The sequence below is a fragment of the Micropterus salmoides genome, unplaced genomic scaffold (assembly GCF_014851395.1).
Source record: "Micropterus salmoides isolate LMB-PRFRI ecotype aquatic unplaced genomic scaffold, ASM1485139v1 Ms_hic_scaffold_1, whole genome shotgun sequence".
NCBI classification, from domain to species: Eukaryota; Metazoa; Chordata; class Actinopteri; order Centrarchiformes; family Centrarchidae; genus Micropterus; species Micropterus salmoides.
Window position 1 is genome coordinate 62923015 of NW_024040040.1, and position 13960 is coordinate 62936974.

The window sequence follows — 13960 nt, forward strand, 5'->3', positions numbered from 1 at the left end:
TGCAGCCACTGGTGGCAGAATGTGCAGTTACTGGATTTGAGTTATATAAGCAGAACCAAACCTTAAATCCAAAAGGTATTTGCCTGATTTTTAAATGCTTGCATCTGTCCAATTCATTAATATCTGGCACAATCGCACTGAGGAAAGCTCTCCTGCGTAGCTACGCACAGCTTGGATGACAGCTCATTTGGGTTAATGCAGCAAAATGCAGAGAGATAACAGACTTTTTGTAACAAAGGTAGAAATGGCAAATGTAGCTTAGCTCAAAGTAGACTACTGGCCCCAAAAATACTCAAATAAAGAATTAAAATTTCAACAGATCTACTTGTGTCGAAAAAATATTATTACCAGCAAAATGTAAGCTACTTAAAGTATCCAAAGTAAAAGTGGGCTGCCCATTCAACCTAATGATCCCTTTCAGAGTGGTAAATTATGGAGCCTCTCCCATCCTGAAAGATATTTTGTACTGTAAAATAATCAGCCACATGATGTAAAGCCGTAATGCATTATATTTTTTTATAACTTAATCTTGTAAAATCAAACTAACTAGTAAGTTGGAAAAAGTTGTGAAATAATTGTGGTGGAGTAAAAAGTTGGCTACAATATGTCCTTCTGAAATGTAGTGGAGTAGTAGCTCATCATTTTAATCAAAATTGTACTTAAGTAAAGTTCTGTTGTGCTGCTGTTGTGTTGTTGCTGATACTACTGGAGGTGATCTGTGACTACAGATATTAAAACAACTATAGGATATATATTAGCTGATTAAACAATTATGTAAACATAAAAAGATTGTTGAGTGTTTGCGACTGACCTGCTGTAATACTGCAGCCACTACCAAGGCTGACTGCTAGGGAGACGCTCACAGAGCTGCACACCAAGAGCTGCAGGTCGAGGAAATAAGATGCCAGATTTAAAAAGGGTGGGAAATAATCTGAGAAGGAAACATTAATGGGGAAAGGATGAGTGTGGCCATGGCAGGGGTAAGAGGTACTTTAATAATCCTAGTTCAAGTACAAAGACTTTAGTCAAATTACATAGAAAAGATCTGACCTCTCCACGCCCGTGAAACTGTTCTCCCCCAAACAGAACGAAGTAAACAGAGCACCTTTGTTTATAGTGTAGAAGTACCATTGGCTGTCGGCGTGTCGGCGTGTTAGCCAGCAGCTGATGCTCAGCCCTAAACGCCGCAGATGAGCCAGAACGACATCTCGATGTCGAACCGCCAACTCTCGAGACTGGGCTAGGATGAGCCAGTCGTCGATGAAGTTGAAATCCGGATGCCCTGGAGCCTCAGCGGGGCCATCATCCCCGCGTCACGATGGCGGGGATGATGAGCATCTTGAACCTGAATCTCCTCAGAGACCGGTTAGAACCCGCAGATCCAAAATAGGGCACGCAGCCCTCCGTCCTTCTTGGGGACTATGAAGTACAGGCTGTAGAACCGGCGTCTCTGTCTGGGGGGGAGACATGTTCCACGGCCCCTTTCCTCAGCAGAGTACGAACTTCCTGTCCCAACACCGGACCTTGCTCCGGGCGGACCACAGTCCAAACCACCCCCTCTCTTCTGTTGAATTTGGAGGGCGGGTTTTGAACTGTAGTCGATACCCATCTATGGCAGTGCGCAGGACCCACGGAGAAATGTTCGTCAGGCTCCGCCAAGCCTCTGCAAAGTCTGCCAACGGAACCAGCCCCTCGGGGCTGGTGGTCGGTGTCTCGTGTGATCTTCTGGTGGACCCCTGAAGCCCCAGAACGGCAGGGGGAGCCGCCGAAGATCCACGGTGAGTGAGTCGGGACACCGCCTGACTGCAGACCCTCGGGGCAGGCAGTACGGCGTGGACTCGATGGTGGCAGGTGCGTCCTGAACATGTAAACGGCGGGATAACATCACCTGTTGCCACGGCGGAGGAGACCTTGGTCGGCCTCCGGGGGGGTGCGGGAAGGGAGAAAGACTCCCCTACCCCGGTCTTCCCTGAGCTCCGTCGGGACTGGATGACGGTCCTCAGATCGCGTCTCTCAGACGGCTGAGGGCGAGAGCGCCGTCTCGCTGCCCCAGCTCCTCGGGGGGGCCCCCAAGAAGCGACACTCTGCTTCCTCTCCTCTCCGTAGGAGCTCGTAGAGGGAAGGGACCTACGCCTGGCAGCCTCAGCTGCCTTGGGTCCAGACCGGCGAGGGAGGTACTGGCGGAACGCTTCGCCCTGCGTCTAACTCTCCGTGGTTCTGCAAAGCTCCACCAGATCTTCCTCAGAGGGACCCCCCTCTGAACCATCTCCTGTAGCAGGTCGGCTTGGTAGGCTTGAAGCACCGCCATGGTGTGCAAGCTCGCACCTGCCTGGCCCGCTGCCATGTACGCCTTCCCCACGAGTGTAAATGTGGTGCGACATGGTTTGGATGGTACGCCGGCTTCTCCAGGGAGATAGCTCGCAAGCGCATCCTCCACCCGAGGCATCCTCCCATAACCACAGTCCCCAACCCCCATCATATTACTGTAGTTCAGTGATCGGGGTGTGGAAAGCCATGTGGAGAAGGGTCTGCCCCATGATTACTCAGTTCATCATGAAAATCGGGAAAGAATGGCAGAGACCGGCCTGGAGGTGGCGCGTGGTGCTTAAGAAACCTTTCATCAAGCTTACCACTAGCCTGTGGTGTCTGCTCCTCCTTTGGCCAGTTGATGTTGAGCTTAGCCACGGCTCTAGTCACCACCTCCAGCAGCACGTCATAGTCGGGCGCCGCCAGATGACGCCGCCCCGACACCCGGAAGTCATCGTCCACTACGCTGAGCACGTTGCTGCAGCGTCTCCGGATCCAAACCGCGAGCGGGAGAAGCCGAGAACGGGCTCCCGAACGAGGAAAGGAAGCGTCGGAGCCAGCGGATGAAGGTCGGGAAAAAGCCTCAGCCGTCCCGAAATCCTCCGACAGATCACGCTGTGAACCACATGAGTGAAGCCACCGGGCCGCCTCAGCAGCCGCCGGGCCCACGCCACGGGGAAAACACATCCGGCCATCCTCGGAAAAGAGAGCAATGCTGTACCTCAGTATCCGCACGGAAAGGGCTTCACAATGGCCGCAGGCAGCCCCCTCGAGAGCTGCCCGGGCGTGCTCCATCCCCAAACATGAGACACACATCTCATGAGAATCTCCATCCGTGATGTACCGAGGGCAAGAAAAAAAACACACCTTCTGTACTTCTGGTTGCCGGACATGCTGGTAGACTTCTTCTCAAGACATACTGCTTGTAGGACTGGAGCTTTCTTCAAACAACATACAGAGCGCCTGCTGAATAGAAAAAAGCTAATGATGAGTGTGTACAGGTGTGCTTTATACTCCTCCGGTTATTCCGTCACACCTTACCGTTCTAGCAACAAGCCAATAGGATTGGAGTGATTTCATTCACGTTCAGACCTGCTTCGCCTAGAGGCGTTCCCATAGTGTCGTAACCGACGCAGTTCGAGTTCCCTCGAAGGGGAACTTATTCTACCCTATGTTATAGTAAGTTATTTATATAATTAATGTGGATGTTCAATTTATATAAACCTCAGTATTTACTTACGTCATTGTACGGAGTACTTCTATAAAGCATTACCAAATCCTCTATTAACTGTTCTTTCTGATTAAAGCTTGGCTCTGCATTCTCATTCTGATCTGTCTGTCCCCTGCATGGAGCATTTAGCAGTGAAAGAGCAGGACATATTTCTCTGGAGCTGGTGGAGACCAAACCAAAGCTAAAAGAGTGAGTAAAAACATGAATTTACCACACCTGAATGCTGCACATGACTGATTTGTTCAGGAGTGACATTATCTTTTGATGAGTGATTTATGTTCCTCTGTGCTTCCTCTGTCTGTCAGTGTGCCTTTGTTGGTATATAACAACATAAGCATATGCATGCATTTTATGCATTCATTTATTTAGTGATGTGTGTTTACTGCTTGGCCCAAAGTGGTGTTATACCCAGGCTATTTAAAAGCTAAACCACATATGTTAAATGCATTAAAATGTGAATATAAGTAAGTGCTCATTGGGTTTCCTTTGGTCCAGATGTAAAATCTGAAATGCATTTCACAAGAAAAGACCTACTGTGTTTTAACTTTTAATATCAAACTTCTTCCTTCTTCCTGATTTTTGTTCAAATAAATATGTTCAAATAAGGGCATGGTGCCACTCTGAGGGTTTGACTGTGGTCAACCTCTCCTCTATAAAGAAGCCCTTCCTTCTGACTGAACTCACTGCAGCAGGACCTTCACTTGTAACACAGAAGAAAACTAAAGAAGTGGACAGCATCCATCAGACATCTCTCTCCAACAAATAAGGTAAAAGATTTTCACTTGGCTGTTTTTAGCTTGATTCTAAAGAGGAAGCTAGCAATGTTTAAGTGAAAATTATAACTCAACTTGCGCAATTTGTTTCCCAAAAAAGTTAATGCAGCCACATTAAGGCCTCCAGAAGCCGGGAGTGGCAATGGCTGACTCTTCATCTAGAGATCTTTACATTAGCACCGTTACTACACAAACACACACACACACACACAGTACAGTACAGTTCAAAAAGGTTTATTATTACACAGTGATATTATTACAGTTACTAATCCAAGTAGCAAGTTACTGCCTTACTGAACACACTGTCCTTGACGTGAATGCGCGACTCTATGGCAGCTCAGCGGTTGTTCAAGTCAGCTGTTAGCCAAAAACTAAATGCTTGTGCAGAATACACGACTTTCAGCGTCGGCTGATGGCTGTGCCGTTCACACTACACAACTTGCCGTCTTGTGACGGGAGTCTTGAAGTCTTTGTGGCGTTCACACTACGGGGGTTGTAACGTAACTACTTCCTTTTATCATCCAGTAATAAGTAAAGTAATATTATTAGGCTACTTTTTTAAGGAGTAATAAGTAATATATTACCATTTCTGAGTAACTTGCCCAACACTGCTAATTAGTTCATTAATCCTAGAGACGTCTCTTTTGGAAAGTCACTCAAACATCCACAAAGAGACACAAAACGTTGTTTTTTCTGTGAAAGATTTTGAATATTTTTGAATTTTTATATAACGGGATGGTGCCACTCTGAACATTTTGTTAAAGCCCCACATTTAAACTGCACAATCTAAAATATATCCAAATAAACTGCACCTCTGAGGCTAAAATCTATTTCCATGGCTCTGGCACACATACACCACTTTTTTTCAAAAGCTGATGATGTTCAACAAGTGGCTCATTTTATTTGTGTGACTTTCTTTAAGTGCACTCTGTAAATGACAGAAGCAGTATCTTATCTCAGATTTATCTGACACATTTCTGGTCAGCCATTAATTTTCTCTTTGCTTTTATGTTGAGAAATAATAACAGGGTTATTTTTCAGATAGAACACTACAGACACACAAATAACCACAGAAAAATGTAACACCTCCAGCAAGTCTGGGCGTTATCACAGACTTTATATACAACAAATGTGCCAAACAAAACGGGCTAAACACTGAAGGCTACACCCTGCTGGGGCGGAAAACGATGTGATGACTAAACTAGAACAGTAAAGTACTAAACTAGCAGCTGAAAGACGCTGCAACACATTGCAGAGTCATGTGGTAATACACTGTGTTGTAGTGTACTTCTAATGTGATCTATTGTTAATACAAAACTAGAATTGATGCCACACAGTTGTTTGCTTCCGCCAACCAGTCAAGTTGCAGTTTACATCCGGTCCGTCCAGACTCACATAATGTATGGAATGAATACTTCGAATAAAATGTATATGTAATTTTAAGCTAAATGGTATTGTACTATATTGATGATACATACACAAATGGCCAGGGTGCTTCAAACAAAACAAAGCCCTGTTGTAATTTGACCATTAAACCTACTTTGTAATCTTGTAATGAGTTACAAGAATCTTTGGTTTGAGATTCATGGAAGTTTAGTTGCATATAGAGTAATGTTAATATTGTTTGAGTAATAAAGAAAGGAAAGCTTCTTCCAAGATTCTACAAATATATCCAATAAAGCAGGTACTAATGAGATTCAGACTGAATATCAGGGCTGCAACTAACGATTACTTTAACTAACAATTAATATGACAGACGTTTGGTCTATAAACACCAGAAAACTAATTAAAATATAAGTTTAGTAAAAGTTATTCTGAAATAATCATCCACATGAGTTAGACACCTGTGTGGTGTGCAGGGCCTTTAATCTGTAACAATGCACCATATCGATTTCTAAGATGATCTTATGTTTTGAAGTTACTAGTAACTGTGAATGTTAAATAACTGTAGTGGAGTGACATGTATAATATTTCCCTCTGAAATTTAGTGAAAAAGTATAATGTGTTTAGTCAGATTCAGATCACTGTGACTATGAGCTGTTTGATGATTGCTGACAAAAAGTGATCAACAGTGAATGTAACTGGGTATTAATTCAGACTCATTTCATGCAGTTCATTGTGCACCACCAGATGACGCCAAAGCATCATAGCATGCAGCAAGCAGTACATTTAAATGTGAGAATTCAAAATAAAAACTGTCAGTACTAATTAAAGTACCTTTCCAGTATTTTCAATGGTCAAATTAATGGTCAATACAACACTTTGTATTAGTCAGGAAAGAAACCTAATTAATTTTTGTTTTTAATTAGAATGAACTGAAACAATATCAATGACTGATAGAATCAGAAATTTCAAGGCAGGGGTTCTTTAACCTTAATTGTTAAATCTTGGGACCCAAAATTGTCCTGAGCTTAACCATACTAAAATCTATAAATACTGACAAGAAACATTCTATACTAAATACTAAAATGTACAGAACTCCAGTGAATCTTCTGAAATGTCAAACTCGCACTACATGTTAGTGGCTGAATTTGCAAACTGACTGACCATCTAGACAGGGGGTATTAAAAATATCTGGTACCTAATTGACTACAACATTTTTTTTACAACATCAGGTAATCACAAAACAGGAAACAAAGCTAGACAAGGACACATGAGAACTAAACACTACAAAATAAAAGGTAAAGCATATGGGAACACAAGGGCAGAGTTACCAAAGTAAAACAGAAAACAGGGAACAACTGCATAACAGAACAAAACCAGGGAAGGGAACAGATACCCGGACCAAACAGGACTACATTAACATGGAGACATAGGACTAAGGACTAAGACACAGACACAAGGCGAGAACAGATAGGGCACAGTGATCCCAGGCAACCTAACAGAGAAACAGACAGAGACTAGGATGAAACTGAACACAAGGTAGACAAAACCAAAATAATGACAAACACAGAAGTAAACAAACAGGAGTAACACTAGGACATGAGCTAAGGCACTGGACTAAGAACTAAGATAAGAGACAGGACTGATACTAAGTAAACTCAAACTTGCGAATGAACAAAACACTAAACTAAGCTACAAAACCCTAAACATGACAGGATCAAATAAAGCTTACAGAAACACAGAACCCAAAAACCAAACCTATGAAAACAGACTAAACCAGGAAAAAAAAACCATTCAGTTTCTAAAGAAAATCAGTATTTCTGGAAATTCAGCTGAGATTTTTGGGCTATTTCAGTGAATTAATGTGAATCGTGGTATTTATTACATTGAAGTTTGTAGGTAGCTGCGTTATTAATATCTCTGGTTGTGTTAAATGTGCTGATGTCCAGAGAGGTGAAAGCTTGTTTCTGTTTTAGTGTTACTCTAAGTGTGAATGTAGAAACCAATTACTAATTAATTTTATTTGTAGTATTTGAAGTGCAAAATATATGAAATAATGTGTGAAAACCTGCAGACAACATGCTTCGGACATATTATAGCTGTTTTGAATCCTCTGTATGATGCTGTTGTTTTTATAAAATGCTCAATCAATAAACCTGATCTGTGTGCAGATGGCTGGTCTGTGCTGGATGGCGGTGATGCTGGCCTTCGTTCTGTCTGTTGGAAACAGTGTGGATGCTGTGACCCCGGAGATCCTTGCTAGATTTGTAGATCGCATCTTAGGAAAGTAAGTTAACTTCTGCCTCCTTCACTGAATTCTGTATTTTGAGAGAAACACAACAATCTCTGTCTTTACAACCTTGATATAGATTTGTTAAAAGGGCCGGATGCTCTTTCTGTCGATGGACAAATTGATTAATTGACTAATTATTCCGGCTCTAAATTACTGGTTTCTAAATACCTTTAAATCTTACCCCTGTGCTAGCTTTTTGCTGCTTGTCTCAAAAAGATAATGAAATAATATTTTCAATAAATGTGATCCACACTTCTAATTATTAACAAATACAGTATATGTTTAGCATGAAATGAGCTATCACATGATTTGTTATACCTGACATTTAGTTTGTCTATTTCTTAGGTACGGAACTGATGGCATGTTCAGTTTGGCTGTAATGATCCCACAGAACCAGAACCAGAACCAGGACCAGAACCTTCAGCAAGTCTTTAAAACTGATCTTGGTAACAAAGTGAGGAATATGATGAACAAAAACCAGGTGTACATCGGCAACAGGGTGGTTGCAGCCAAATTTCTGAAAGGAGCTGATCATGCAGAGTTACGTGTTTTGGCCAATATGCAAGGCTTGCTCGACCATCATAATGCTGAAGATAATTTTTTGCTTTTCTATGTTTATGCCTCCCCATGTCCTCAGTGTCCACTTAACAGGAACTGGGGCAAGCTCAATAGGCGTGTGGGTGGTCATGCTTTTGTTTTTACTAAATTATTCATACCCACAAATTCGCCAGACTTCTCTGACACAGACCGGTCTACAGCCCTTACCCAGCTGGGGAATGCTGTCAATCGGCACACCATATTCCGTTGTGAGGGGGACGTAACAATGTGCGCTGCACCAGCTGTGTTGACAGAAACAACATTGCACAATATTGTTATGTCCAGCCGCCTGTTTCCAGTCACAACCAGCCCTCCACTTCAGGTTGAGGGCAGCAGGTTCAGTCACAGAGGCAGAAAAGTTCTCGGGACCGCTGTGATTCAGGTTGTATTGATCTGCAGGGTGTAGAATAAGTTCTTCAGAAAAGATTACAAAGTTAACGTGTGATGAGCCAGATTTCTTTAAAGAGGTGGTATTCTGCTTTTTGTCTTTTCCCCTCTCCTTTATTGAGTTATATCTTTTTTGTGCATGTAACAGGTTTGCAAAGTGAAAAAGCCCAAAGGGAGTTCCCATCTCCCCCAGAAAGCTCTGCTCTGAACCGCTTGAAAACAGCTCGTTTGTAGTGCAGCCCTTCACTTCCTTTACTTGTGACGTCACAGTGAAAACGCGTCATAAAGCTTGCCAAGCGGCTAGCAGGGTCAGGCACGCCCTCAAACCAAGCTAGTCTGAGCGGAGGCCCTTTGGCTCGACTCGCCTTGTTTGGTTTTCCATTGTAGAAATGTTGGACCTGTACTTGCTTCCAGGTACTTTTTTTCATATCACCTCACCTCCGGCCAGCCGCCCGCTCACAGAGCCCTCTGCTCCCGCCGGCACAGACCGCTGCAGCAACAACGGCAGAGGAAAACACAGCTGGAAGGTTTTCATACCGCTTATCTGTCTTTCCATTCTGAGGAATGTTGAAACATTTTAACTTAAATCAAGAGACAGCTGTTTGTGGATCGGTGGTGTGTGTGTCGCATTGAACATTATGTCGCGGCAGTTGTGTGTGGTGTCGCTATGACGACAAGCTACGTACTATCTCTGGGTACTATCTGCAATGGAAAACGGAGCAGGGCCGAGTAGAATCGAGTCTATCGATTTGCGCTCTGGTAGCATTTTTCGGCAAGGCAGCATAGATCATCAGAACACCGGCAACAGTTCAACGTTTAGTCATAAAAGATGATGCAACTCTGACTCTGTTTGGGCCTGCAAATTCACAATCACAATCAACATGCTACCATAATCATTGTAAGCATGTTAGCATGCTGATGTGAGCATTTAGTTCAAAGCTCCTCTGTGCATGGCTGTAGACTCTTATTCTTTAATAATCTTTTATTCTCTGCTTCTAATACAATCCTCCCACCACATCAGTGTGCGTCCCTGTAGCTTTATTAGAACCTGAACTCGAATGCACAGCAGTCCCATGAACCCACTGTGACTGAGACAAAGAAATTATTTATGCTTAAAATGCACTTTTTCATTTCATACTAAAAGACTGTATCAAAATAATTTGTTTTCATTTAACAACTTCATCTCAGTGCCTGGTCACATCGGAAAGTGGCACCGTTGAATCCATCTATCTATGTACAGTATGACAAGGTTAATGAGATATCTTCCTATTTTTTGACTCGTCTGTCCGTCCTCAGCATTTACAGCTCATGTGACTGGACTCTTCTTCTGTTAAGCATCACCAAGTCCTCTGACTTTCTGATCTCTCTGATTAAAGCCTGGCTCAGCATCCATCCAGTCTGTTTGTGAATCATTTGGGAACCCTTGCATAACAGTACTATTATGTTTTACAGTTTGGATTATTTAGTAAAAAAAACTGTAAAACATATTTTGTTATTTCATGAAGGAGATAACATCACTCATTTTTGTATACTGTAAAATTTTGGTCCAGACTAAAATATCTCAACAATTATTTTGAGATTTTGCAACAAACTACTGCCATGAAGTTTTTGATCCCCAGAATCCTAATGACTCTGGTGATCCTCTGATCTTGTAGTGTAAACAGCTGGTGAAAGTTTTCACAGCATTCGCGGTGAATCCTTTTTACTTTAATCATCTCCTCACTTTTTCTTACAGCACCACCATGAGTTTGACATTAGTAGTTGTATTAGACGGACTAGATTTTGGAAAGACATTTGTGTCCACCTAAGGCAGAATTTTATTAAGTTTGGTGATCACCATACTTTTTTCCTCTAGTCCAATATCTCTTTGTCCAGTTGGTCTTCTTGTGGTTTTGACCAAATACCCACAAGACTGCGTCTTAACACGCAAAACAAAGATGGTTTACACAGTAAACACTTTACCTGCTAAACATCAGCATGTTAGCATTGTTATTATGATCATGTTAGCATGCCGATTGTAGCATTTAGCCCTCATCACTGCTGTGCCGTGTACACAGAGCTGCTACAGTAGCATGTTTGTAGAGTCCTGATCTTGTTATCTGATACTAAGTACATTACATAAAAATGTTTTTTTCCCCCATATCTTGCACAACATAAGTACGCCACCATGACATTTCAGTTATGAATGACCCACCCCAAAGTTACTGATAAGGATGACAATACTTGCAAAAACAACACGATCATACTACCTTTTTGTTTCTCTGAAATTAAGCCAAGATCTATCTAAGACAAGTAATCTCAGGGTGAAGAGGGGAGAGCAGAAGCAGATGACAAAAAAAAACAGTTGATGTTTGAAGCAAAGTAAATGGTAAACAGGAAAATAAACAGTGATAATGTGATAATGTTTTTAGTGACACAAGTATGAGAGATTCAAATATAAAGTCCACTGTATTTTGACATTAAGAATAAGCGTGACAAAGTAATGTAATGTTGGAAGACCTTACATTGGGAGCTGACTGAGCCAAGAGGGGAGTTTATTCTCAGGAACAGACTTTAAAAAGTTTGACTTACTCCTAAATGAAATATACTTTTGTATTTTTCTGTTTCTTCTCCACACAGAATACTTTGTGTTAATTCACTTCAGTTGCCTTTTAATTGTTTACTGTCCCTGATGACATCAGATAAATGTGTGGACACAGAATTGTTTGAGAGAACAGAGGGAAGAAAGAAGTTGACCTACACAGACGTTCATTTGAACAACTGTGCTTTGACAGATACTAACTAATACTAACCTAATATTAACACATACATAACATGCATGTTGAAAGAACTTCTCAGTAGCCACAAGGCAGGGGAACAGTACAGTGGTCCAGAAAAACATCTTGATGGGTCTGATGTTTAGGGGAACACTGGAGTGAGCGGCAGCTCCACCTTTATTTTAAAGTTTGGATGAAAAATGAGTCAGGCATAAATCCATGTTTTGGCCAAATTAAGCTGTTTAATCATTATTTATGTAAAGCACCAGAGTTAGTCATCCATTTTTTCCCCATCCTTTTATTATTCATACAAATAAATATAATACAAAGTTCATCAACAAATAAATCATGATGTATTATTGCAGGTTAAGATAACACTTTACTGATATTGATAATTAATATTCCAATAATATAATATACATTATTCTCAAATGGGACAAATGGTACTGAAATGGCTCTGGTTGTGTAGCAGGCTGCTATTTTTCACAAAAGGAGAACACAGGACGTGAGATTTACAGAGCAGACATTTATGCTGCAGCAAAAAAACATGTCATTTAATTTCAATTGGGCTAAGTAAAGTTTTCATATTATGAGCAAACAGCTGCACCCTATGTTAGATAACATGTGATTCAACAAGCCAACTGGATTTGATTTGTTTAGATTTTGACATTATTTGAGAACGAAAAACTGATGACAATTTATGTCTATGAAGATTCTCAGTCATCCAGGTCATAGAGTATCCAAGTCCAACCAAGTCCAGTTGCCCTTGGCTTTAACCTTCACTGGATGATGACAATTTAGCATTCTTAAGAAGGGATTTATTAAAAATATGAAGATCTTTGAGGGCAATATTGGCAAAATTATGTGTGAAAATGAGCTGCAAAGAGAATAACTTGACCCTTAAAGTTGTGTCTGAAAAGAACGAGGCTAAGAGTGCAGAGAAAGCTTCTCGGATGGAGCAAGAGAGTAAAATTCAGGAGCCAGATTCATTCCTACAAAACACAAAATTATGTCTGTGCCCAAGAGAAGCACCAAACCTCTGAGGAAGACAATGTTCTCCAACAAGAAACATGTTACTTGGAAGAGAAGGTCCAAACAGAGGCATCAGGCTGTGCTTGAAGCTAAACTTGAACATCTGGAAAAAAGAAAAAGAGGCCCTTTAAAATATAATTCAGGAGTTCAACTTCAAGCTCCAAAACAAAATGGATTTGTGTATACAGCAGCAGCTGAATGCCTGAGAAGAACGTCCTCTGCCGAGACGTGGATTACCTTTGAGAGACACTCCGAAAAGAGTGTGATGAGGATTGTAAACTCCAATCCTTCAAGAGACAGAAGACATGAAGGAAAAACCTTGAAATTCAATGAAATGTTAAAGTTAAAGGCAGAAAAAGCTCAGGAGGAGGCCATTAAGGAAAAACTGTTCAAAACAATTTAAGTGCTGCTAATGAAGTTTTACTCAGGCCAGTTTTTGTAATTGCTTGTGTCCATGTAAACTAATTTGCATTACATTTTGTAAAGTTATGGAATTATAAAGTCCATTTGGGAGGGACACTCCCATTCATTTTACACCTTAGGACCCCATTATTAGTTCTATTAAGATTAAGGTGGAATCATTGAAGCAGGAAGATGATTACAGTTTTTCTAGGGGAATTTTTGACTGTTTATCAAGAGCATTTGTGAGGTCACACACTGATGTTGGACGAGAGGGCCTGTATCGCAATCTCTGTTCTAGTCCAAAAGGTGTTCAGTAGGGTTGCGTTCAGGGTTCTGTGTAGACCACTCAAGTTCTTCAGCACCACACTCTCTCTCACGCACTCAACCATGCCTTTATGGACCTCGCTTAATGCACTGGGGTCCAGTCATGCTGGAACAGAAAAGGGCCTTCCCCAAACTGTTGGAAGCACAGAAGTTTCCAAAATGTCTTGGTAAGCAGACATTTCCCTTCAGTGGAACTAACGCACACTGGCACAATGCAGTCAGGCAGGTAATGCTCTCCTGGATTTCAGCAAACACAGACTCATCAATAAGACTACAGACAGAGATGCAGGATTTGTCACTCCGTAGAACCCATTTACACCACTCCAGCTGGGCACTTAATGAAACAGCCCTGAACAAATAAATAATTAAAAGGAAGAAGAGGCAAACTTCACTTCACTTTACTTCACTAAACTTTTCTTCCTCTTCTTATCCACTGACGTGCAACTGACTCTGCACTTCTGTGTTTCTGCCAAAA

General features: G+C 41.7%; 1 protein-coding gene across 1 annotated transcript; it reads left to right on the forward strand.

The window, feature by feature from the left end:
- The first annotated feature begins 4162 nt into the window (after nucleotides 1-4162).
- LOC119898477 lies at nucleotides 4163-9154 on the forward strand. Its single transcript, XM_038712653.1, has 3 exons — nucleotides 4163-4305; nucleotides 7866-7981; nucleotides 8333-9154. Exons 2-3 carry the CDS (start codon nucleotides 7866-7868, stop codon nucleotides 8988-8990), a joined length of 774 nt encoding a protein of 257 aa, XP_038568581.1. The 5' UTR covers nucleotides 4163-4305; the 3' UTR covers nucleotides 8991-9154.
- Nucleotides 9155-13960: the final 4806 nt, after the last annotated feature.

Excerpts from the sequence above, each read along its gene's own strand:
- LOC119898477 (XM_038712653.1), top strand. The coding sequence starts at position 7,866 with ATGGCTGGTCTGTGCTGGATGGCGGTGATGCTGGCCTTCGTTCTGTCT. Across the intron at positions 7,982-8,332 it reads GTAGATCGCATCTTAGGAAA|GTACGGAACTGATGGCATGT; the intron begins GTAAGTTAACTT and ends TCTATTTCTTAG.